Here is a 27,335-nt window from a genome sequence, read left to right as displayed (position 1 = left end):
CTGTCCCTCTACAACACCACTTCAAGTACGGTCTACCCTCAGTGATCAAGCAAACGCCTGTTACACAAAACTTCAGTGAGGGCTCTCGCTTCAGCTTCTCAGATACTTCCTTCTCTAGCTTTTTCTTAGCGGATCTGTTACGCGCGACGTTTTCTGTCAAGCGCGTCTGCCGACACCAGAAGGAAGTACTGAGTCCGAACGCGCTTCGTGCTGGTACGCGAACCCTTCGCGCTGCGATGTTCAGCGCTCTTCTGCCCTCTGGCAGAGGCCTCCGAGAACCGTGGACAAGTCTTGTGCTGGCTACAGAAAAGCTATTTAATAGACACAGGCACAGATACGGGAGAAGCACGTTCATGTACTTCCCTATGAGGAAAGCGGGCTGCGTAATTCTGTCCAACAGAAGCAGCAGGCCAAGCCTCAAGCCCCAGGTACCGCCAGCCGCGCCTCCGCCCGGCCCGGCCCTACCCGCCCAACGGCCGCAACGGCCGCCCGAGCGAGCGGGCGGGCCGCGCTTCCTGCCCCGCCCCGGCGTCGCTGCCGGAGCTGCCCAAGATGGAGGCCGAGATGAGCGGAGCGGATCCGCTCCCGCGGCTCAGGCGCTATTTGCGGGAAGGCGCGGAGCCTCGGGACCCGCCGCTGCTGCAGCCGCCTTTCGGGGGCGGCGGGACGGCCGGTGGGTGGTGCCGGCAGCGCGTCGCGGCTCCGCGCCTGCCCCCGCCGGCGGGGAGCGCGGCCGCCCGGGCCGGGCCGAGGGAAGAGCGGCCGCGGCGGGAGGCGCAGTTGGGCTCCCGTGAGGGGAGCGAGTGGGCGCGGGCCCGTGGGGCCGCCTGGCGCGGCCGGGGCCGGGGGTGCCGGGTGGGCCGGTGCCCGCCGCTGACGAGGCGGTGCCTGCTGGCGGCGCTGGCCGGCGCCTCGCCGGGCGGAAGTCCGCTCACCAGAGCTCGCTGCGTGCCAGGTGGGAGGCTCGGTTGGAGAGGCGTGAAATTGGGGAAAAGACTCGAAACAGCCGGCGCTCGCTGGTGGGAAAGGAAGCGCTTTAAGTGCCCCAGAGCCTCGCTCTGGGAGATGAGAAATGTAAATAAATAAATAAAGTTCAGAGATATCTGTAGACTGCAGCAGAGCTGTTACCGCTCAGCTAGTGGTAGTGGGGGGGGGGGAGTGGAGAGTAAGGCGCATTACACTGCTGAAGGCACAAAACCGTGGTGTTCCTCTTAACCCAAATCACCAATAACTTTTAGCGATAAAGGAGGTTTAATGACTGAAACATCAAATACACCTACGCTTCCGCAGATACGTCTGTTCCCTTTCATTTTTTGGACAGCACATCTAAGCATTCAGCTTGTTAGTTGGTCTCTGTCGTGCCGAAAGTAAGCTGTCAAGTCTGCTTGCCCCGTTGTCCTGCTTTCTATGACACAATATACAGTGATGAGAACAAAAGAAAAGACATTTTTCAGCATAGTCTTATTTTCAGTTTACCTGCTCCACGTATACAGCCTAAATCAAGCAAACATTGAAGTTAATGAAAATGAACACAAATAATTTAGTAATTGGGGTACAGACCTTGCCCTTCTATATGCAGTTTAATAAAAACACTTCAATAACAATTGGACGTTCTTAAGTGGTTAAATAGCTCTTTCATATTCTCGGCAGCTGTTAATTTTCTAAAAGGGTACACAAGCAAAGTATATGCTTATTGTTATTGCCTTGCTGTTTGATCAAAAGGTACCTTGCTTAATCTGTTTTATTTCAGGAAATGTGCAGGGCTTTTTAGAATGCTTCCTCTCTAATACAAAGAATATTAAGCTGAGTATAATAATCGCTAAAGATAAATGATTTAAAAGGATTAAGCACCGTGTTTTATGTAACTAAAATCATACTCCACTTAATGACTGGCTTTAGTGGTGTCATTATGTTCTTATTTACAGAAGAGTCTACAGCTGCAGAGAAAAAAAGAAAGCCTCCCCCCAGACTGAATGTTCACTCGGCATTCTGGATTTTGGCATCAATTGCCATGACATATTACTTTGAGTTTTTTAAAGCCATTAAAGAAACTATTCAAGCAGATAGGTAAGATACCTTTTCTTACAAAGAGAAGTTGTGTACTCATCTTGCAATCACACTCAGATTGTTACTTCTGACTTCTATTACTTCTGTGTTTTAAATCTTGGATAAACAAGATATACAATAGGAAGTGAGGGTTTTTTTGTTTTTTTCCCCCCTCTTGCTCTGTAAAGGAGCTACTTCATAAGGCAATCCTGTGATGCTACATTTGGCCACAGTGCTGGAAAACAGAACTTGGAATTCATTCCCGTTACCTTAGCCTCTCAAGCCTCCTTTACCTGTTGGAGAAAATGCATTATATCTAGCTCTAGGCTGAAATAATTAAAGTCCTTCTATAGAGAAATAATACCTTCAGCTTGAAAGTGGTAACTTGTCTAGTCAAAGTTGTGTTCCTGAAGATGTGATGAGTAAAGAAATGTCATTAAATATAAATGTTACAGAATAACACCTAAACGTGAGATAGCAGCTTCTTAACTTTCTCTCTCTAATTTATTTTGATGACTGTTCTACAGAACAGGAAACGTCAATTTTCAGTGAGTTGAATCAATTGACTCAAAACTTTGTCTATTTTCTCAAGGTTTAAAATCATTATTGGATCTTTCGTGTATTTTTGAAGACTTTGATTACAGAAATATATAGGCACATGCTTTACTACTACAAATAATGCAAATGATTTCAGTGAGACTTTTTAGAGCAGGAATATTAAGTGTCTCTAAGCGTTAAGTGTCTTACACTCTAGGATTGTGCATCTTATATGACCTTTCTTCTTCAGCTTATCACTTTCTGAAATCACGTGAATTACGGTTAGTTCACAAACCATGTCTGAAAATCTTAAAATTCCTACCTACAGGAATGTAAACTTAAACTGTTCGGCATGTAGAACAGACTATTCAGTGTAGTGTGTATAGTGGATATGACCATGAGAATGGGTTTGTAAGAGTGTTCCAAAATAATGTGCGTAAATGGAAAGATAGACTAGGGAGAGTGCATCCTTGGTTCGAAGACGATGCTGAGGTGGGAAGCGCTATGACTATTTGGGAAGAGAAAATTTAATTCCAAATGAGTATCAGTGGATTTCAAATCACTTCTCAAGCTGGAGAAATAGTGTGTAGAACAAAGTTAAAATTCAAGAGGTATAGATGCACATACGCTTAAGAAGACAACCTCTAATACATAGGTGCAAAATGGAGAACAGTAAGTACAGTGCTATAGAAAAGAATGTGGAAACTGTTACAGACCACACATCAATATCAGTCAACCTAGTTGTTACTTGGGGAAAAAAGGCATTGTTTTTAATATATCCAGTAGAAGTTTTTATAGGTACAATGTGAAATATAATTTTCCATACCATGCTGGTAAGGCCCCATCTAGAAAATTGTGTTCATCCAGAGCATCCCATACTAAGAAAGAGATAGATAAACTGTGGAAACACTGAAAGAAACAAACGTAACTTTTTCTCATGAGGTGTTATTAATTTTGGACTTTTTTTTAGATAAAGCCAGTAATTTCATCGTGGTAGGACTTAATCTTGAGCTAGAGTTCACTGGACAAAATTTGATAATATTAATAACTTGTTACAGGAAAATTCAGATTTTCTTATTTACTAATCACACAAACCAAAACCCATACGCAACCTGGCAGACAAAAGTAGAAATCAGCAGTAATATTTTTTAGCAAGAGCTTGAGTATTATTAGACTAATTTTTAAGTAAATACAATACTTGAGGTTTCTTGTAATCTTACTCGATATAATTTTGTTTTGATTTAGGCTCTGCTGAGCCATCTATGTACCTGAAAAATTTGTTTTAATGACAGAATGTTTTAATGTTGTACCATTAAGTTTATACTTAAGGAGAAGAAATCTCTACCTATTTTGTTGAAACCGTGGAGGTTTTGGTTATATTTTTATCAAAAAACCTGAAATCTTTCTTCAAACATCAAAATGAAGTTAACTTCCCTGGAATATTTTTAGACGATTTTGAGCAGACCAGTGAAAGATAAGTGAAATAACTTCTATGGAATTATTTTCAATGGGATTGGTGGAACTCAAATGTTTTCAGATATTTTCACCTGACGGTGTTTTCTGAACCCTCTCAAGTACTGCCTCACTGTCACTGTTGGATTAGTATGTACAAACTAAACATGGCCTTGCTCTGTGCTGAGATTCTCTGGAACTGAAGTTGCAGACGTGGTCTAAATGCATCCTACATCCACTTGTCTGTGGATAGAAACTACTGTCTCCAGGGTGTGATGGAGATTTTGGGTGTCTGCAACTACTCTCTGAAGGATCCTGTCTTCCTCCACTGTTATTTAGGTAGACTATGGCAACTACTCTCTTAATGCAGACGTCTCAATTAGTAGTATCCAGGTATCAAAATAGCATAAGACATTTACTGCAAGATGCCAGAGGAAACGTTGTCTGGAGTAAGCAGCAACTTGAGGACCCCTTGTATTTTAGTTATCAAAGTGCAGTAACAAGAATTCACTTTTTTTTTTTTTAAATTGCTAATATACATTCATGTATTTTTCAGATTTTACTGAAATGCACTTTCCCTGCCAAGCTGTCGATCCCATCTTACTCTGGAAGTCTGTCCCCTAGTAGGCTTAAATGTGTGGCTTCCTAAATAATCACAAACCCGGTGCTATATTGTTTCTGAGTTTGAAATCTTGGAATTCTGTACTCTTTTCTTCAGTGGCTATAAAGAAAATTTTCCATTCTGCTAGTCTGTTAAATTTGAGAGTTCATAAACTTGAAAGCTTTCTACAACATTTCTTTGCACAAAAATCAGTAAAGTCTAATTTATACTGTGAAGCATAGTTGCTATAGAGCCTATTTTATTTCATTACTGACAAACTAATTTTAGTGTGGTAGTATGGTAGATTACTGGCAAGGTCTGTTGCACTGTAATTCTAATATATTTGAGGAAAAATAAATGACAAGGACAGTACATTAAGAAATTAAACTTCAGTAGTTATGCATATTAGACCTCTTTAGAAAGACAAAAGTACGTATTTTGCAAAAGCAGTTTAAGAAAAGACTTTCCAGCAACTTTAGGACAATCTGTAAAATTAACAGGTATTTTCTCTTCTGTTTTTAAAGTAGAATGAAGATTAATGTGCAGACTGAAATGTGACAGTACTTACTCATGCTTTTTCCCCCCACAGTTGGTGGTTTGCCTCTGGCAGTTGTTTATTGGCTGCATGTTTGTCTGTTGCTTTTTACTGCATAATATATCTTGAATGGTATTGTGGAATTGAGGACTATGATGCACAGTATCCAGTACTGATACCTATCACGACAACTACCTTTATTGCAGCAGCAATATGGTAAGTTAGAATACTGTGGGCCTACCAACTTTTACTAAACCTGTGCAAGTCCAACCATGTTAATGGGCTCATTTTTATAAAAAGTATAATTTCTGTGATTTTGCTGAACATACTAGTGACCATACCAGTTCTGCTTAGTATCCATAATTTCTTCCACATTCAACATTCATCCACAAGGCTGTTTTTTTCACCTTTACTGTTTGCATGTATAGGTGTCAGTATGTCTTTTCATTAATAGTTCCCTTTAAGTAAATGAGGCTGACTGTGGAGTTATATGTTATTCTGCTAGTGGGAGTGGTAGGTCTGTCTGTCTGTCTTTAAACACAAGAGATGGTTTTTATGATAAATCAGCTTTTTTTGGAAGCAGAAGTCCTGCAACTTGTTAGGGTAAATTGCTTATCTTTTCCAACTGTTTGTTAAGTTTACAAATTAAGAACAGTGTATTTTCTAGCTGGGAAAATTATGCCAGATCAGTTCCTAGTACAGAGTTCTTCACTATCAAACCAAATCTACAAATAAAAAACACATTACTGAAATTTACATTTTAACTATTCTTGTGTGTGTTTTAAAGGGTTATATCTTGTCAGATAATGGTCCTTCTAGTAAGAGCTATTTTCTCTGTAAAACTATAGGAATCAGTTGAGCAAATATGCATGTGAGTAAAAATAAAAAGATACAAAAAATTATGTGTGTGTATGTGTGTAAGTATGTGCATTTGACTTGTGAGTGAAAGCTGGCTCTTTTAAGTTTAGATGTTACATCTGAACAACGCCAGTTCATGATCTTTAGCGTATTTGTTGCAGTGCTAGAAGCGAAAAGAAGGCTGAAAAGGATAAAGGTGCGCTATAGTTTAGAATCAGTCAGATTCATAATCTTTCCAGTTCAGTCGTAGAAGTGTTTGTTCCCCCTGCCCCTTTCTGTTCAGTTAACTCAAACTCACATCTGCCTAGCTAGAAGTACAAATTAAGGCTCATCTCTGCTGCTCTACATCTTACTTCATACACAGATTCTGAAAGTAAAACGTTATCTTTACCCCTGATGGGACTGAGTGGACTTGCTCAGTGTAAAATCCTCGGCAGCTATTGAAGTTCAAGGATGAGTTGTCAGTAAATGAGAGTAGTAAACCAAGCTACCAGTTAATAATAAGCTGGTGCTAGTTTTGGTTTTCTTTCAAATCGTAAAGAAATGAGCATTTTTCCAGGCTGAATCATTGAAGTCTCATTACCTCTTGTGCCAAGTTTTCTTTGTGTGACTAGTGTTTCTGTAATCGAACAACAGAACTTACCTAAACCGTCTTGCTTTCCTTCCCAGTTTCAACATTGCCCTATGGCCTGTCTGGTCATTTATCACACCTTTGTTGCTCTTCACTCAGTTTATGGGTGTCGTGATGCTTGTGTCACTCCTGGGATAAGTCCTTCAGGTAAACATCTATTGAATTATTTATGCATCTATTGAATTATTGTTGCATGAACTGCTTTGTTAGACAAATGTTTTAAGGATTCCTTTTCTGTGTTTTGCATACACTTCTAGAGTTACCAGACAATATGCAGGTATCCTAAGGGGAAGGCTACTCTTTTTCCTCTTCCCTAATATTCTGTTCTGCATTATGAGAAGAAGGGACTAGTGCCAATCAATGACTTTGGGGCGTTTGGGCCAAGTATCTGCAGGTTTTGCCCAGACTGGAAAAAATTCTTAAGTTCCTTGACCTGATAGTAAAGGGCAGAAGGCTGTTTATGTCCATATGCAACTGTCTTTCTCTGCCCTCCGACCCTTCCCCCCCTCTCTTCCCCCCCTCTCTTCCCCCCCTCTCTTCCCCCCCTCTCTTCCCCCCCTCTCTTCCCCCCCCTCTTCCCCCCCTCTCTTCCCCCCTCTCTTCCCCCCCTCTCTTCCCCCCCTCTCTTCCCCCCCTCTCTTCCCCCCCTCTCTCCAATCTTTGTGCTGAAAAATTCATCCTTAATAACTGCCCTTTTGGTAGAATCCTGTAAAATTAAAAAGCTTAATAAGCAAAGCATCAAAGACGGTTTAGCAAATAGAGTAAGGGGCATCCCCTGTGTTACAGATGTCCAGGTTATCCAGTGAGGTCAGTCCTTCAGCAGGACTTGTTTGTTGTACTTCTTTTTCGGGTGAATGTAGGGAAGCCAGCTGATTTTCGCATGCCTTCACAAATCCTTTCCAGTGAAGAAGTCTAGCCAGCATTTGTAAGAATGCAGCAAGAGGAAAGGCTGCATTTTTGAGTGTCACTTCTTGTAGTGCCAGTGCTGTAGGCAAAAAATATTTAATAGTTGGGACACAGCATAAACAAACTGAAGTTATAGACGTATATTTTTTCCCAATTCCTAGATATCTAGAGGCCTGCTTTTTTAAGGAGGCAATTAACATGCATCATACTCTGACAACAGCTATGGCCTCATGGAAAATACAGTATTTGGTTCAGATCCTCTTTACTGTATTGTAGGAGTTTGAGTCGCACTTGCTAATGCAAGCGTCTTCAGTTCATGTTTGTTCCTTCTGTCATTAGGCACGTTCTGGTGAGCACTGGAAGGAGATGGGGAGAGGAAGCAGTGTGGTCTGTTAGAGCCTTGATCATATTAACAGGCTAAAACAACAATTCTTTGTTAAATTATTCTTAGGTGGACTTAGAAAGTAGGAAGTAAAAATGAATTACAGATGTTCTGAACAGCTGAACCTTATGAAAACACTCCGTTTTTCTATGTGAACAAACAAGTTAATTTTGTTATACAGCAAATTATGCGCTGTACATGCTGATACAAAGTCATCTAATTAATCAATATCAAGTTAGTACAACATACAGCCAGTAGAGGAAATAGAGTTACTGTCTTTTAAAGTTGGATTTGGGTTGTTTTTCTTTCAGCTTCATATGAGGACTCACATAGCTGTTATCCTGCAAAGTGGATGTCACTTAAATCACATTCCAGTCTTTTGATATAGTTTTTAATACTGTTTTATTTGCTATGACTGATACTATAAAGACTGCCTGATTTAAAAATCAGATAGAAACCATTGTGATTCAGCCCGTGTCTGGGAAGAAGCAACTGATTAGCAAAGAACAGAAAGGTAGACAGGTTTTACATCTCTTAGTAATACAAAGCTTTTCATCACTTTTTGTAAAGCTTTTATTTGTATTTTGATTTAAGCAGATGGGTAATAAGTCAGTTGTATAGTCTTAAGTCCTATTTGCTGAAAAATCCCAGAATCATGGAATAATTTAGGTTGGAAGGGACCTCCAGAGGTCACCTAGTGCAGCTTCTATTAAACTTGTAATACTATGTGTGCTACCATGTAGGAAATATTTTATTACCTAGTTTCCTGACTTCAGATCTGCTAGTGTTGGGGAAAAAACATGAGGATCTGAGTAAGGGCCTAGAAAACTGGTTGAAGTGTACACTATTGTTAACTTGGTGGTGCCATCAGTGAAATAAATGGATTCCACTTTTGCTGATGTGGTTTGTCCACAGCCAAAGATGGATGATCAAGCTGTGAATGACCAGCAATATAACGAACATTTGTTACGCTACACAAGAAGCTAAGAGCACAAAATAAATTCTTCTGATATATGCACTATTTTACAGTATTCAGGATGTTTTTCTTCTGTAAATTAACTTTTCATTCTTACCAGTGCCTGTTAATGAAGTTGCCATTTTTCTTCCTCAGTAATAGAGACGCTGATATGAACTTAAATACCATTAGCCTTACACAGCTGGGAAAGTAAAATAACATTGTTTGTTTGTTTACCTTGGTTGAGACACTTAAGTATTTGGAAACCTGGACAGCATCTAGTCACTAGATCATTTTATATGGAGCATATATATTGTGTTAAATACTTTCAAACCCATGCGTTTTGGAAGATGCAAGAGAGTGGGTACTGAAACTTGTTAAATATTACTGCTTGTGACTGTTGCTTGGAGCCTGGACTGTAAGAGGAGACTACGTTCTTAATTCTGGCTTTCAAATTCACACTATGGCTGAATACACACTATGTGAAATGTTGAGTAATGAGCAAGATAAATGATATCTTAAGCTGCTGCTGTTGTTTCATTGTATACTGATAGCAACTTTTTTCCAACGTAAAGGAGAAAATCCTAATATTCATCCTCAATACTCATCTGGTCAAACCAAAATAAAATGTCTGCAGTAATACTAGCTTGTAGAGTAAATTAACAGGCTGATCTAATTAAATTTAATATTTGAGTTTTAAAAGAAGTAGTTGTACTTATCTTAAAGGAACAAATTGCTTATCTTCTGGTCTTCATCTTTTAACAAATTGGAACAATTTTACATCTGCATAAGTATGTATGTTTGAATAACTTTTGTTTATTGTATTTAAATGGGCTTTTGCTCAGGGAAGTAATTATCACTGTGTTTGTATTTCTCAACTGTATAAATGCTGTAGGTGCTTTAAGTTGCCTTGTACTCTTCAGTTAAAATCACTATTTGCTACATGATTTTTCAGATTTATTCTTCTGGGCATCTTAAACTTTGTATAAAAGTTATCAATTATTGTTCAGTACTTAATTGTTTAACCATCTAATTACACTGTTCTTAGGGACTCTCAGGCCATCAGTGTGCTTGCCTATGAATTAGATGTTCATGTTAAATACTGTACTTGGACTTGGAGTATGTTTGTCTTTCATACCTCTCATGTACTGAGACATGGGCCATGCACTGTTTTGAAAAACGAACAGAAAAACCCAATGCTTTGGATATTTGATATGCTACAAAACAGATAAAGAGTAAAAATGTAAGACCTGCCTGGCCAGAACAAGGACCGGTCTGTCTTCGTATTTGGCCTTCAGGCTATCACTAGGTATCTCAATAACTAGTAATAAGAGAATTACGACCTTTCTTACTTCAGATTATTCCCAAACAAAATACCAGGTAAAACATTTAGTGTTTTACACTAGGATAAATTCCTCTCAACCCCTGTAGGTAGTCAACTGGTCCTCCAAATCTGGAGACTTGAATATATCAGTATCTAATGACCCTAGGTTACAGCTACACACTTTAAAAAAAAAAAAGTATATAAATGGGGAAAAGGAATAAGTAAGAAATGGACTAAATCCTGCAGCAGACTGCTACTTTGAGCTCATTTGTAGCTCCTCCGTTGCTCCTCCGGCTAGCAGTCAGCTGTAGTATTCTGTTGTCAGAATGGTACTTGTCAGAAGAAAGAAAAACCGCCACCTTCAAAAGGACTAATATCACGGACTCAGCATGCAGTTCTGCTGTTGGGGGAGCAGGCCTGACATGTCTACCTCCATCTGCCTTCTCCACTGGTGTCATCTGAGAGATAGGAAGTGCTGACAGTTGTGAAGAACAGAGAATAGTGCTGAGAGTATTGGCGCTCACGAGCTGTAAAGCTTTGGGAGGGGAGTGGAGCACAGAGGTAAGAAACCTCCTGCTCTTTCTCCTTCCTGCTCCAAGTGTTCATGAAAGGGTCAGATTTGTTAAATCCGGATTGACTGCAGGCCTGATAAAACTCTTAAGATGTCCATATGAACGATGGGAAGAGTGGATGAGAGAGAGACCAAGAGATGGCAGAAGCATAAATCCCTGATTCCTGAGTCTGAAGTCTGACATTTCAAGGGTGTACTCAGTCAAGAAAGAGGTTTGTACTGAGAAGGGTGCAGTACGGTCTCAGAGCTGTGAATGACCAGGCTCTACCGTAACCAGCAATCTTAGTCACAGCAAACGGTGTTCATTAAGGTAAGTTTGGGCCAAGTCGTGACAGCAATTTATTAAACGATGTGCAATTACATCTATCTTAATTGTCCACTTAGGTTTAAATGCTAACATTAACAAGTAAGTTATTAAAACTGAGCCTTATGCCTGAAATTTAGCTTGATCCTGTTTATCTGCAGAACCATTTCAGAGTAGAAAACAAGGCAGCAGTAGACTTGTTGATCTGTCAAGACTCACCTTTGGCACATAAAAACAATTAAAAAAAATGGGAAGGTGGGGGCAGGTTTCCCTTGACTATTTCTCAAGGAGGGTTTTGATTTACTGTTAGACCTGTGGATCAGGCTCTATCTGCCCCCATCCTTACTTTCTCCAAGTGAGTCTCAGGCCATTGGCTAGTCTTTTCTTTCCTGTCTCCCTTTCTAGAGAACCTGTTACACCTTGCAGCCAACACAAATGTAAGCCCAATGCCCCTCAGTCCAGGTGGTCCTACAGGGCTCATCTGCCCCCATCTGCAAAGGGAGTTGACCATTTCCTGCTAAATAAATTAATCTGTTAACCCTAACCTTGACCCTAGCTGTTGGCTGAGCCTGAGGTAGGACTCCCCTCCCCCCATTGCCCAGACAAACCCCTTTTCTCAGCAGCCTTCCCTTTGCAGCCTGCTGGCCCTGAGGCCGCTCCCAGCCCTCCTGCAGCCCAGCGGCCGGCCGGGGACCGCAGTCCCTCGGAGGCCCCCGCCCGGCAGGCAGCGGCTGCCGAAGGCAGGGCGAGGGCCGGCAGCCCCGCTCCGCCCCCGGCTGCCGATGGGGGACGGGCCAGTAGACAGCCTCGGGGCTCCCTAGGGGAAGCGAGGCTGCCTGCCTGCAGCACCTGGCCGGCGGTGTGGGAGATGGAGAAAGCCCCCGGTTCCCCCTCCGTGGCGGGCAGCTACCCACAAAAAAACGCCGAGATCCTCAGCAGCCAGTACGGCATCAACCTGTTCCTGGCTGGGCTGCTGCTTACCTTCGCCTGGGCTGTGCATGCTGTGGGCATCAGCAAGAGCCACCTGCTCTCCTACCTCATCACCCTGATGCTCATCCAGCTGCTGTGGATGCTGTGGTACCTCTGCAGGAGCTGCACGCAGAGGAGGCTGATCCGCGACAAGGACACGCACGCCGGAGCCCGCTGGCTGAAGTGTAAGTACAGGCTGGTGGTGCACAGGTCCTGGCCCTCTGTTCAGCAGAGCCTCTGGGAGCACGAAGCAAAGAACCTCTGTGCTGTCACCTGCCTCTGCCACCCCATTACTACCCCTCTCCATCCCTGGCATGAGATTTTCAGGTGTTCGTGGTCCTGTGCACAGACAGTGCGCTCCAATATACACTTAAACTCAACATAATAAAGAGATTACCTCCAGACCCTTCTCTTCCTTACACTCCCTGTTACCAGACTAGGCTATACTTGAAAAATAAAATCCAGTGTTTGGAAGAGGCAATTGTGACGGTGTCATGCATCTCACCTGGAGGAATTACCCTCTTTTCCAAGCAACGTAGTGCAACTTATTTTAGCCTAGCACTAGTCAGAAAGGTGTTCAAGTGCTCTCTATGCCAATGTAGATCAGAGATTCCTATTTATATGTGTACAGTGAAAGCACCTGGAGTTACACAGAAGAGGGCAACGTCCCTGGACAGAGCAGTTTGCAGTTTGAGTACATAAAACATCGGTCCAAGCAAGGAAGCTAAAGCTAGTGTTAACTTGTAGGAAAAGTCCACAAGTTTGCGAGGGTAATGGTGGGATGTGATGGTCCTTTTTGTGGAGTCAGGTGCATGTTGGAGGTAAAGATAAAAAAGTATGTTGAGTGAAGGTGGTTGGGGGACCCATCACAGAGTCATAGACGGGAATGCTGTGTTTCTGGGTCCCAAGAAAAGGAAACAACTCAGATGAACACTCTGTAGAATAACAGGCAAGCCCAGTTTTACCAGCTACCTCTTTTCTAGTCTCTCCACTGTAAATGGTAGGCTGGAAAGTGAGCGTGTTAAATAGAGTGCAATGATACAACTCTCACGTACAACCGTTCGTTCCTGCTAGTGACACAACAGCAAATTGTCACAGCAGCAGCTGATGAAAAGTTCAGATGAAAATTCCCAAAACATCTAAAGGCTGATTATTTTGAAAAGTAAGGTGTGTTGTTGAAGTTTAGTTTGTTCTCAGTCTCAGTGGTTGTGTGTCTTTTTCTTTGCAGCTGTTAGCAGTTACGCTGTATGAGTCGCTCAGGGAAAGTCTTTATGTTTGACATTATGCAGCCATGGTCTGTAGACTCTCTCCTGAGGTATGGAATACCAGGGCCAACTGTTGAATCAGTCTCCTTGGTAATTCATTGTTTATCAAAATAGTCAGCTCTCAAGCGTTTTATATGTGTTAGCCTGTGTGGCATAAATCCCCTTGAAATTCTTTATGGCCAGTTTCAGTTTGGTCCTATTTTGGACCAAGTATTCTTACTCAGAGTGTAGCTTTCTTCTTCGAAACAGGGAATAAATACTGCTTAACAAGAGTAAGTACAGCAGAACCCCCTGCCCTTTTTCTTTTGGCACAGCCTTCACAGCATTTTTTTTTGTCCTAGAGGATATAAGGAGTCACTGAAATTTAGAAATAAGATACTAGAGTGAACTACTAGGTTACCATACCCGTTTCTTTTACCTGGACAGGTTTGCTCTTTGTAATACATTCTCAAGTGATGCGGTTTCCACAGCTTCTCTTAGATGTCTATGCTGCAATTCAACAAATTCCCCCTGAGGGGAAATCTTCCTACGTTTTCCTATTCTTTGGAGTTTCTTGTAGTTACAACAAGCCTATAAAACTCCTTTATTTCCTTTATCCTGTGTTGGTAAAAGAAAACTTACCCGAGTTAAGGAAAAACTCAGGTAGTAATTCTTCTGCCAAGATCCCTTTTGCCTTCTTCTGTATCAATGGTTTTGTCATAGAAATTTTTTTATCTGGAAGAACAGTCATCAAGCCTGCAGAAAACCTTTCATCAAGCCTTTCCACAAGATGTTCTTTGCAATTTTTGAGTATCTCTATCAGCTACTTTTGAAGAATGTCTCTTTGCTCTCGTTGTTAGAAAAAATATCCATGGATTAATGAGTATAAAATACAAACATATGCTCAGTGTGTTTTCATGATAGCTGATTACTTGCAACATTTTGCTACAATAGATATTGAAAAGAGTTACTTAGTCAAAAGATCTTATAACTGGGTCCTTGCGTATAGTTAACAAAGCTAGAAGGACAAATGGCGAATTTACAAAAATTGCTCACACAAAGGCTTCCTTCAACCTTTTTGCACCTAAAATACTGAGAGTGTGACCCTAGATCACAGTTCTCTTCCAGCTTGTGTGGTAGACCAAGAACACCTCTTATAGTCTTAACATGGGAAGAGTTTCAGCAAAGTGCTTTGTCTTTGCTCGGAGACAGTAAATATGACCCAAATAATTACCGGGAAACTTAGGAAAACATAGAGGTGGACTCCTTTCCTTGAGTTATTCCAAACGTTATTCCTGAATGTTCCCCTGTAAAGAAAAGCTCTACGAGCATTACATTCCTCCAGCAGCACAACTTGTGTTTAAAGCATAGACAGCAGGTCAACTTACAAAGTTCTTGGCAGACTCCAACTTTTATCTTTTTCCTACTTGCATTAAATTGTCTATTATTTAAGCCCAAAAGATACTATAAGTTTAGAGTGGCATTTTCATAACTGTATCGTAATGGCTTCATTCTTCTCAACAGTTAGCAGAAAGAATTAAGCAAGCACTGAACAATACTGAAAATCCTATTCTTGATCTGCTAACATACACTGATTTCAATGAACATTTGAAAAGAATCCCAATCTTTAATAATGCAATCTTCAATAGCCATCATTACGTATTTCTGTAACTTTCAAATAGAAATAATGTGACAGTGGAATTAACTTTATCACTTATAAATACCAGTATATATCAAGTATTTAGTATAAGAAGTATATAATATGGAAGCTTCCACCATGAAAAGTTAATATGTGAACCACTGGCATACTGTATGTGTGATCATTACAGTCGTGCTTTGATTTTTTGACTGATCAAATTAGTACAGTCATTCCCCTTTGAAGCTCCTAAAATATGCGTGCGGGGCACGTGGTACATACTTACCATGTGGTCACCTGAATGACGGGTAGCAATGTCTATGGTCGCTGGAGTAAATCAAATAATCAAACATTAAAAGAAACAACTCATAAAATCTTCTGATCCCTGTAGGACAGAGGCAAAACTACTGATTTCAGTGGGACAGATTTGGACCTGCCAAATCTCTCATATATATAAAAGAAACATGAGGAGAAATACTAAGGCATAAATCAGAATACTTCTATGTGAAATAAACTTTGTGTTTTGTTTTGTTTTGTTTTTTTCTCAGTGGTCTGTTGGGCACTGGTGTTAAACTAGTAGAACTCTACAATCCAAATCCATGACCTTGTGATGCAACCAAGGCAGAGTGGAACTATAATTCAGGTGGTCCCTGTAAACACAAGGTGCATATATAATGCGGGAGACAGATCAGTAATCAACATTTGATTTTTATTTTTGTGGTTTATTAAAGCTGATTTATTTTCATTCCCTTCCCTTTTCCCTTCCCATTCCCTTTTCTCCTTAATAAGTGCCTTGTGAACCTCTTCCTGCTGAGCTACTTTGATTGGCAATGAAAGAAAGGTTATAGAACTGGATCTTAGGACTCAAAACTTTTGTATTATAAAATACATTTTCCTCTAGTTTTGTTCTGACATTGCTACTTCGCTAAAGCAGTTCCTCAGAGTTTGATCCTGCACCACGAATTCCCTGAGAAATTACCTTACTGGGGTCAGGACTGAGGAATTAAATGACTTTCTTACACACTCTATAAAGTCAACATAAGCATAACAATTTACTGGAGAATAACTGTCCAAGATTTTTATAATCTTTTTGCTTCAGAAGATAACATTTGCCCTCTTATTGAAGCAATTATTATATGCAAAAGTCCCTAAGTTTAAATTGTCATCTTTCAGATAAATAGTGAAATGGACTGGTAGTTTTCTGCATTCTTTTAAAATAACGTGTGAATTATACTTCATCATATAATCAGATAATAATTTAGGTCACGAGGTACCTCTGGAGGCCATTAGCCCAACACCCTGCCCAAAGCAGGTCCAATTAGATCAGGTAAAGTTATTTCAATAAGATTAACAATTCTCATTCCCTTTAGAAAAATTTCAGTTCTTTAAATAAGGGAGGAAACATGGTTTGATTTCAAAAGTAACTTAGAGTTTTTCATGTTGTGATGCCATTTACTTTAGTATATAATGAATACGATACATCTATTTAAATATAGGATCCAGTCCTGTATGACATATTAAGAAATTAACTGACATAATAAGTAAAAATAAAAATATACAGAATTATACGCTTGCATGACCTGCAGAGTTGAGTTCTTCGATTTTTGAAATACGAAAGCAAAAATCGTGGGGGAGGCAAACTGTCTCTTAGTAGAAATTACATTCCATAAATAATTTGTTACTGGTTTTATTATGAAGATTGTCTATAAAACAGAAAAACAGAATCCTACTTGAACTTATATCCGTGTCACTAAACTCTATTCTGAAGTCTGTTTTTGTTTAATGTGGTGAAGGACCAATGAAATGAATGAACCATGTATTTTAAAAATAACCTCTGCCAAAGTGGTTTTAATATATTTTTACAGATTCTGAGCTGATTTCTTGTTTGTATGGTAATATAAACCAAAGATGGCTGTGTTAGTGGGTGATATACAAGATGATTCCAAGCAATGCAAAATACATTGTGTTTTTGTTAATTATATTTGATTAATTTTTATTGATGCGAGTTTAATAATACATTTGTTAATAATTACGTTATTACACAGGTTAATACAAGTTAAGTGGAGGATGTGGTGCTTATAAGAAAGTCAGGATGTAGTCCCTTATAAGAAAAAAGTATTCATCAAAGTCAACTCTAGTGATGTTATTTATTCTGTGAGAAATTACAAAGAAGGATGAAGTTGTTCATGCTGATCTAAATCTTAAGGTTCATCTTAGTTCAAAAAAGCCCAAGTCAAATCCAGTGGAAACTTCTCTGAATAAAAGTCTAGAGAAAAAAATCCCAAGCAAATGAAAAGTTTGGCTCAGTAATTGCATTGCCAGTTGTGCTTAGTCATATTGGTACAAAACTAATAATTAATAACATACATTATCTCATCACATAGCTTTCCAGAGTGAGCTTTTAACATTTTCATTTCTGAAAGGAAAAGGTTGTAATTATATTAAACAAGATGAAACGTGTATTTTGAAAGTCCTTCGAAGTATGAAGAAAATATTTGGACAAAGCTATCAGGAATTTCTTTCGGTTAAAATAATAGATGCTGAAACAAAATCTAAAATCTTTGATTCCTTTCCAGGATAACAAGCCATACATCTCATTATGGTTGTGGTCCCTGACGTGCAGGGTAGCTGCCTGAACAATGGAGATGGCATACCAAGTGATTGTGTTACTGCCCGCCGTAGAGCTCTTGGGCCAGGAGACTGTAACATTATTGTTCAGCTCTCTTGAATGGTGTAGTTTGCCGTGTGGCTGTATAGAGCATTAATTCATGCACTGTGTAACTGCTTCAGTGCTACAGTTACTTGAGAGGGAGGTGCTGAGTGCTGTCTGCAGGGTGCTGAGTACCTTCAGATCCTTGGCCGTTACTGCATTGGCCCCTCTATACATCTGTGCTGGGCACGGAAGTTTAAGAGCTTTACTAATATATTGGGTAGAGTCTTTCACGAATTAGAGCAAGGACTTACTGACGTTGCTGACCATCGAGTCAGTTGCCGTTATGAGCATTGATCTAGTTTTGTTTCCCTAAACAGGATTTTATCATATCGCGACAGATTGTCTAGAGACACTGTAACTGTACATTAATGTTTTCTAATATCTTTTTCATTTGTAGGTGGCATTACACTATTTGCAGTGATTACTTTAATTCTGGACTCTTTTAAAATTGGATATTACGTTGATTTTTCAAACTGTTTATCAGCAGCTGAAGGAATTTTTCCTGTTACACATGCAGCGCATACTATCTTACAGGTAAAAGCCACTGCATGCAGTTTTATGGTCTGTCTATATTTCTTACTGAAAATATCTTTTATCTTTTCATCGTCTGTGATTTTTATGTTCATGTAATTTCTAAGCATATTACAGGGTAGTTTTGAGCGCTAAATTCTTGTGCATGTTTATCCTTTCTATGTTCAAATTCAAGTCTGGCAATTCAGTAATTACTCAGCATGTAGGTGTATATGTAAAACTTGCATGGGTTAAAAAAAAGGATCAAAAGTTGTCTTATACTTGAAATTACTTTTTTTTTTTTTGAAGCTACGTATAAAACTTTCACAATTTTCTATGTGAAATCAACAGCTTGGTTGAAGACAGTTATTTTATTTCTCTATGTGGAACACAAGTTCAGTTTAATTTGTCTCTCCTGATATCCCACTGTTGCTAGGGGTAGAGGCCTGATATTTCAAAGCAGCCACATATTTAGGTGGCTTTAAAATCTCTTGCACATCTTTCCTATAACAAATGAACAAGGATTTTCCTTCTAGAAGCATTTGATTATGCATATCCAAGCCTGCGCAGGAGTAAGTGTAGTCAATAACTCCTGTAAAATATTCCAGTAGCTTTTAAATGTTAAGACTGTGGCTCAGTATTGTGTTGTGATATTCCATGGTTGATTATTTGTTGCAAGAATAAATGTTACCCTTTCTTTCATTTGAAGCCTAAGTTGTCTGTTCTTTGTAGATCCTTGTAAATCCTTCTTTTGTCATTACATGATAGAGTAAAAAGAAACTGGCCAGTTTGTAATAGTTTTCTATATTTTGAATACTGGTTTCCAGTTCATCTTCCAGATTGTGAGACAGTCTGTGTGAAAATGGAGATACTGAGAATTGTTAATAATTGCAAGAGGCACATACATCCTGTGGTTAGGAGAAGATTTGTATTAATATTGTCTTTCTTATCAGGAGAGTCCAAAACTAGAATTTCTCTGAGCCCCTATCAGCAGATTTGTAGCAAAGAGGGAAAGAAAAAGTCACCAGACTAAGATACTCGGTTATACCCAGGTCCACTATCCATGTTCCAAAGTGATTAAGTAACGTGGTGATGAGCATAGTTTAAGTACCAGAATAGAGTAGAAAAGAAAGACTTTTCTAGCATTTTTTGTTACACCTAAGTGAGCTTAAAAAAAATAGATGTTTCTATTTTCTGCAACACAATTTCAGTCGCAACTCTGACCTCTTTTATGTTGCTCTCTGAGGGTGAAATTCTGGTTTGCCTGAAATCGAAGTGGTCATAATTTCATGTGCTTGTAATATTCAGTCTCTGTGTCTAGCAGCTTCTTTGCTTTACCTGTCAAAAACAAATAAAAAATTAAACCTATTTTCCTGTTGATCTACATGTAGTATTCTTCATTATATCCAGTGGCCCTGAGCTGGCAAGTTCCCATCTACCATGAACTGGAGTGTGGAAGAAACACATAACAGAGTGGAACAAAGGGAATAAGAACTCTAATTTTAACTTTACATCACCTAATACTGCTAAATTGATCATTTACTTAGCTTAAAATAAGGTAATGTAGAATTAGTCGGATCACTTAAATAAAAGGGAAAAAAAAGTCATTTACCAGAGATCTCTTATCCATGACAAACCTCTCATGTCCTTAAAACTCAGGATGAAATTACAGCAGAGAGCATTCCTAATTACCTGTGTTATGTGAAAAGCTAAGGATGAGTTTTCTCCAGAATTTGTGTTAGGTTCTGTTGTACTTTAATCTAATCAAGCCTCCTAACGCTTGCCAATCAATTAATAAATATAAATATTCTGCAACTATATAAAGAGTGAACAAGTACTTATCTGCCTCTGAGCTCCACCTTTCCGAGGCAGCCTTGTGTTACGCTATTTCACACACAGAAGTGTCTCTGAGGCAATGAATGTTCTGTGAGCAAAAACAGGACTTTATGTTGCTATTTCTTTGCCTTATTAACTTTTCTCTTCCCATTTTTCATCCAGTTTTCATTATCCTCCCACAAACAGAGATTCCCATGTTTAATGCTTCTTTTCCTCTCTGCTTGCTAACTCAGAATTGTTGCATCTCCCTCTTTTATTCTCCAGCTTGAGCTGTCTGCACTGTACTTGAGTGCTACTTCATTTGTTCATAATGTGGTTGTCTCTCAGATTGATAAAACAACCTTTCCTCTTGCTTCCTGGATGTCCATTTTACTAATGGTTTATTAATAAAGTCTGGAATCCTTTCACTGATCTCTCTTTCTGCTTAGAATTATATTTATTTAGTAAATATACAAATAGGATACACTTTCATTTTTGAGTGTCGTACATACTCATTAGTGCAATGACATTTCTTTGAATTCCTTTCATTTAGGTGTACTTTCTTTGGTGTCATGCAAAGGATGTTATCCAGTCTTTCAAAACGCTTGAAAGGTAAAGTGGACCTGATCCTCATCTGGAATGCTAGTAGGTGCAGGTCTGCACACAGCTTTAACACCTCCAGTTTTACTGTATGAAGGACATGGAAAACTTAGAGTTTGATTCTCCTCTTTCTTTGTTTTAATATAAATGAAAACTAGCTCCGTTTACCCAAGTGAGAGGATAATCATTAGTGTGAATTATTTTTTTATGTAAACTGTGTTTATATTCTGTAATATACAATAGTCATAGAATAGATATATTTTTATCATGAGATAGGGAAATGGACAATGTATGATACCATAGAGCTACATGCTTTTTTCAGAGGAAGGAAGCATCTTGTATGTGTCTTAGGACTATGTACTGTATTATGTTGTCTTTATTTAGGTACAGAAAGGGAATGTGCAGCAGCCACCTGCAGTTAGTGCAACATATCTGATGTATTTTCTATTGATCTTTATGGAAAGCACCTTTTGGAACAAGATGTGGGGAACACACCCCCCCTTGGTGGTATCCTGCGTACTGAAATCAATAAGGGTCGTGCACATTTCTGACACCAGATCTTGGTTCTTGCAGTGTAACTGATGTGTCCCATTCATCTGAAACAACTGAATACATACATTTGTTATAAAACTGCAGACTAGTCTTTGAGGTAGCAGAGCCAGCTCCCATGTATCTTTTGTTTTGTGAGAATATGGATTAATGCATATTAATCTATGTGTACATAAAATGTAAACAAATATGGTAACTTTTAAAATATTCATCTCAAATTACCAATGGGAAATGAGCTGACCAGTTTCTGTAGGAAGTTAGAAAACAAAACATACTCAGAAATCTCAGGTCTGGGGAAGATTACCTTTTCTTCAGCTCTCTTGGGTAAATGATTAAGCCTTATGCCATTGAGAATGCCAGTGAGGAGAATGATCACAGAAGGCTTGCAACGTAAGCTGGTGAAACTTTATAAGAAGAATTTTTAAAATACTTAATTGCAAGTCTATCACTGAAAACAGTGGAGTAGTAAAGAACTGTTTCTGGGTGAAGGAGCATTTTCAACCTTGGGTGCAGGAGTATAGTGTCTGGCAGAAGTGGTAAGAGGTGAAAGGATTGTACCTAGGAAGGACATACCATGGCATTCTAAAGCAAAAGGGGAGGGAGTGCTAGGCAATTGAGAACAATTGCTATATGGATTTTACTAGAGATTTTGAGCCCTTAACCCACTACTTTCTCTGATGCCTTTCTGTTTCACCACGTCTGAATTTTCAAAGACTCTTGCAGACCTAGCCTCACTGTCCCAGTAGTCTGAATGGGATAAAATTCTCTGTTGGTTTCATCTGGAGACAGAAATGCATGGGCTAGAAGCTAGGGAAGGCAGCAGTATCTCTGTAAAGAAAGGCCAATCACAGTGTGTGTGAAGAAGTACCACAGAAGGCTGTGAAATGGGACTTGCAGAGCAATTAATCCTATTGAGACTGTTTAGCCATTGTCATTAACATGAAGCTTGTCCAGCCCAAATAGTAAAAAACATCATATAAGAGAGCATAACAAATAATAACAGCATCCTACATATGGCTTAACACATTAAGCCACTGTGTTTCTATCATATTCTGGAAGTCTAACATTCATTCTGCTCTCCTGTGGAACATCTTTAGGGAGATGGGTTATGGTTTGATTTCCTGCACGAACAACTAAATAGTGTCACATGCAGTGTCTACAGAAAGTTAATTCATTTTATTTAATGTATGTAGAGGTATAGTCTGTGCAGATTCTCTCAATAACTAACCTGTTTTCTAGGTTTGGAGTTATCCATTCTGTGTTCACAAATTTACTCCTGTGGACAAATGGAGTGTTAACAGAGTCAAAACATCAACTTAATGAACATAAGGAAAGACTAATCACGCTTGGTTTTGGGAACATAACAATAGGTAAGCTAAAAGGTCGATACATTTTGGAATTTCCGCTAAATCACACTGTCATACAAAATACTGTATCACTGTAGGATAGAACTGGGTATGTGCTGCAGAGTCACTCCTGGGAAAATGATCAGGTTCATAGCATAACTGAAATGACATATGAACATTATCATTATCATGCTTGTGATCCAAGCTGCGGTTTTCTCTTTACTCATCTGCCCTGTGGATGAGGTCTAGAATGACAATAAATGCCAGAAGTTCCAAACAGTTTGAAAAAAAACAATTATTCTGAGGAATAACATTACTAAAGAACCCCTTTATTAATAAATCATAGAAGTAAATTGAACAAAGCAGTTTTTAAAACAGCGTTTAATATTTGGAAAGTCATTTGTAAAAAGCAGACGTGGATAATCCTGCAAATCCCTCCTATGAGAGTGGTTACATATGGTGTGTAGGCTCAGGGAATTCAGTGGAACAGCTCACAAAGATAAAGATTATGCAATAGTGCTGCTTTGCAGGAGCCAGATTTTGCTCTGGGAGATTCTTCTATTATCATGAACAATCTCCTCTTTTGGTAAGACGATCCAAGTCTCAACAAACATTGACCATAACTACTGCGGATGCCTTCTACTTTCAAATGCCACTGAAGCATAGGGGAGTGAAAAGTTCTTAGGTTTAAAATAAGAAATAAAATCTCTGAGCAGCTATCAATTTCTTCCCATCTGTAAAATGTTCTGTACAGCTGACTGGATTTTGACTATGTTCAGAAGGGAAAAAGGAGATTTTGAAGGGGAAAACGAACATTTTCCCATCCAGTGAATCCAATAGTGCCTGTATCCTAACAACTCCTTGTTTTGCTCTATAAAGCCAAATGCTGAACCAATTTCTTTTTTGCCTGCTTCTAGTCTAAATTAATTAAAAAATTTTAGGAATTTTCTGTCATTCCCACAGAAGTTCACATGTAAGTAAGAAATTAATTTTAAAATCTGTTTAATATTATAAGGAGTGTTTTTAGTATAACTGTATCTAAAATTATGCCCACATTTTTTCATCTCTTTGCAAGTTCTATCCTTTAGACATACAGCAGTACTGCTAGTACTATCTAATTTCTATTGCTAATCAAGTAGCTGCATTGATAGTTCAAAGGTTCCCTAATGATGGAGCATTAGCAGAGAGCAGGAAAGTCACAGGTTATTGGCTCTTCTTGGTATTTTTACTTGATAAGTGGAAGCAGTGTTTCCCTATATTGTTTCCTAATGTTCTGCTACCAGAATTGTTACACATCGGTAAATAGTCAGAAATAGCTTTTGAAACAAGGGGAGTGAAGTAGGCAACCACAAGACAAGTTTGGCATGAACATGCAATCCACTGCAAAAGCATTTTTTTCCGTCTCTAAACAGTGTCCGCTTACAATGAAACAATAGCAGTTTTCTCCTCTCCTCTCATAAAAAAGAAATAAAAGAAAATAAAAAGTTACAAGCACAAATGTAAGATCAGCTCTGGGCTGCCTGAAAATATACTCTTGAGCACGTAGGTTTATATATTTATCAATAAACACAGTGTGACAGTGAGTATCTTTTTCTGGCACTGTGGAAATTTCTGATTTCTTAAATGTTTTGATTATGTTATAAATATATGTTGAATATATTTATTGTACACATTAGTGCAATTGTTTCTTTGAGCTGTTTTAGGGGTTTGCAATGCAAGCAATCGCACAGCAGAAAGAGAATGATTTCATAGGTTTCTCTCAAAGGAAAAAGTTGGGTTTTTTTTTTTTTTTTAACCTTAAAACTATGGTGGGACATTAAGTACAATTATCTGTGGTTGACTATACCTGTTACCTACACATATGCAGCTTTTTAATGAAGTGTTGTGTTTATTAGAAATGCAGTAGTGTAAATAACTGATCAAAATGACAGGTGAAATGAGCCCTTATCTTTTTAGGTTTCTGTTCTTTATCCAACTCGTAAGTAGAATTCCTTAGGCTTCTGTAAGGGACTTCTAAGCCAAATGGCTGAAGACTCTAAGTTCATATTATTAAAAAGTACTGTTACCAAGAGGGAAGTTTATGAGAATGTCTACTTTAGCACAACGTTTAGGATTACTGCTAAGCAGCTGAGTAGTGAAGTTAGAGATCATACTTCAGCGAACACGCAAAAGCTTGTATCAGGTTAATAATTTAAATGATGTGAGCCTTTTTTTGTGGCTAACTGAACAGTATGATGTGTTTTACATAAATTTTCTCTCTCATGTTTTATTGTTTAAACAAGAGCTCCTTACCATGCACAGCATCTAACCTCTCCCTCTCCTTTAGTTTTAGATGATCACGCACCTCAATGCAATTGTACAACAACAACTCTTTGTTCAATATTTTCTCAAGGAATATATTACCTATATCCCTTTAATATAGAGTACCATATTCTAGCATCCACGATGCTCTATGTCCTGTGGAAGAATATTGGACGCAAAGTAGAACACCATCAGCAACAGAAAACCCCATTCAAATTCCATGGCATAACTGTTGGAATGATTTTTGGACTAATTGTATTAATTAGCACAATAGCCAAAGTTGTTGTGTATTTAATTCAGATTGGACGTTCAAAAATCAAAAGTGAGTTAGCACTTACTATGTTTTACTTGCATGCTATCTCTGTATTGGCTCTCATGTGCACAGCTGGAATTGTCGCCCTTCTAATTCACAGACTGGAAGATAGATCACTGGATAACTCAAAAAATCCTGCTAGAAAACTTGACGCAGAGCTGCTGGTTGGCACAGCTGCAGGATCCTGGCTCCTCTCATGGGGTTCGATCCTAGCGATTATCTGTGCCCAAGCTCATCCAAACTATACATGGTACAATCTGCCTTATTCCATCCTGGTTATTATTGAGAAATACATTCAGAACCTCTTCATCATTGAATCCATACATCGCGAACAGGAAAAGGTGAATGAGGATATTAAAACTCTTCGAATAGTGACTGTATCTAGGGGGAGCACTTTGTCACTTACCCCCTCATACAAAGAGATTTACAATGGAAGAGCCACTCGTGACAATGGAGAGCTGCCGTACTTGCTTAACAGCAGTATCTGCGTGAGAGAAAACGGTGGCGGAGGTGGTGCCAAAGAAGCAGCAAGTCAGGCTGATTGTTCAGCCATTCATTCAGCCCCAGATTTCTCATTTTGTAGCAGAAACTCAGTTACTAACAACAAGAGAAGGATTCTGAAGAACATTGCAGCTTTTTTATTCTTGTGCAATCTTTCGGTAAGGAGTTTTGACTATAGCTCACAAGTTAATATCCAAAAGCTTCCCAACCTTTCAAGCCTGATAAATATATTAAAGTACATAATTTATAGTTTACAGCAAGTAAACTTTATTTCTTCTGGAAGAATAAGTCTATGTGCCTTTGGGGAACAAAGTTTGTTTAAACATGGAATAGATCCTGCAGACTAAACTCTTTTTAGTCACAGCACAAAAAGTACATCAGCAGTGGAAGGTGAAATCCTCTTCCATCAGCATGCCCCAGTAACAACAGGGAGGGTTTAGTTAGAGATTTTTGAAACCAAATTATAGTTCAGTGGGTCACAGTCATTGTGGGCTAGTCATTCATATTGCTGATGATTAATATTGGCATTGCGTTCTTTCCTTGCAGCTTTGGATACCACCGGCATTTGGTTGCCGCCCAGAATATGACAATGGACTAGAAGAAATAGTTTTTGGCTTTGAACCTTGGATAATTGTTGTGAACCTTGCAATGCCTTTTTCTATTTTCTATCGAATGCATTCAGCTGCCTCGCTCTTTGAAGTCAATTGTAAAACGTAGATCATATACGGTCCTTCAGGGAACAATTGATTGAATAATTAATTACATAAATAACAGATGAATGAGTGGATGAATGAAAGAGTGAACATAGCAACAGCTGCTCAATACATAGAAGGTTCAATAAATATTTTTTAAAAGAAGGGACCGTAGCTAATAGCATGTAATATTTTTTATTTTCCCTCCCTCCACACACTTTGTTATATATCTGGTATTATTGTCTAGACAGACTTTTCAATATCATACTAGTGTTAACTCTACATAGTAAAGTTAATTCAAGTCTCCTTAATCTTTGTCTTCGTCATTGGGATTTGTCCTCTATGTAACTTGTATTGCTTTATTTTCTTTCACTCTGGTCTGTGAAAGTGGTTTAAAAAATCTGTGATTTAGGAGGGCAAATACCAGGGACTCCTAAACAGAGTGATGCTCCTAAATCCACACAGGCACTCTGAAAATTCCAACTCTTAATTCTAATTCTTAGCTAGGTTTTTATAGTAAAACCTGGAAAGATTTTCTTTTTATTTGACGTATGGGAATTATTAAACTTTCTGATTATTGTTAGAAAAGCAATATATAATTATTATTTTTTAACTATATACCATGAAATACAAATAAATAACATGGAAGTTTAGATATACTGTATATAATTTCTTCTGGTGAAATGTATTTTTATTAACGCATCCTCCTTGTCTTGTATTTACTATGTGACATAAGTGAGAAATAAAGTTAATTCTTTTACTGAACGCTTTATTCACAAATCCTTGAAACTTTTTATGAGAGAAAACAGTCTTGTAGCTTATGTTTAGCTGCGTATATTGTATTGTCAAAATGGTATGGATTCCCAGTGTAATTTTTTATGAGCTGCTAACCTCTTTGTACTCTAGTCCCTTGGCTTGAAGCTAATCATAAGTATTCATACGGGGATGTTGTAAAGCATAGCTGATGCCTGTAGAAATGCAGAGGGCCTTGGCTGAGGGTTTTACAAGCATGCTTTACAAACTGATGGAACAGTTGTCTGAATT

At 38.8% G+C, this 27,335-nt stretch overlaps 2 protein-coding genes across 4 annotated transcripts; both read left to right on the top strand.

The window, feature by feature from the left end:
* The first annotated feature begins 497 nt into the window (after positions 1-497).
* TMEM128 (transmembrane protein 128) lies at positions 498-10,022 on the top strand. 3 transcript variants are annotated; one of them, XM_068943368.1, is made up of 5 exons: positions 498-673; positions 1,926-2,067; positions 5,226-5,387; positions 6,699-6,807; positions 8,260-10,022. In XM_068943368.1, exons 1-4 carry the CDS (start codon positions 553-555, stop codon positions 6,796-6,798), a joined length of 525 nt encoding a protein of 174 aa, XP_068799469.1. In that variant the 5' UTR covers positions 498-552; the 3' UTR covers positions 6,799-6,807; positions 8,260-10,022. The 3 variants fall into 3 exon arrangements, with proteins under 3 accessions (XP_068799469.1, XP_068799470.1, XP_068799471.1); XM_068943369.1 differs by having other exon boundaries at positions 521-673; positions 7,906-10,022; XM_068943370.1 differs by having other exon boundaries at positions 524-673; positions 8,864-10,022.
* Positions 10,023-11,659: 1,637 nt separating this feature from the next.
* On the top strand, positions 11,660-27,054 carry OTOP1 (otopetrin 1). The gene is made up of 6 exons (XM_009686299.2): positions 11,660-12,256; positions 18,062-18,198; positions 20,543-20,601; positions 22,378-22,508; positions 24,811-25,757; positions 26,146-27,054. The coding sequence occupies exons 1-6, from the start codon at positions 11,971-11,973 to the stop codon at positions 26,314-26,316; spliced, it is 1,731 nt and encodes a 576-aa protein (XP_009684594.2). The 5' UTR covers positions 11,660-11,970; the 3' UTR covers positions 26,317-27,054.
* Positions 27,055-27,335: the final 281 nt, after the last annotated feature.

Source organism: Struthio camelus, chromosome 4 (assembly GCF_040807025.1).
Source record: "Struthio camelus isolate bStrCam1 chromosome 4, bStrCam1.hap1, whole genome shotgun sequence".
Lineage (NCBI taxonomy): Eukaryota > Metazoa > Chordata > Aves > Struthioniformes > Struthionidae > Struthio > Struthio camelus.
This window is presented reverse-complemented; position numbering and strand designations above follow the sequence as displayed.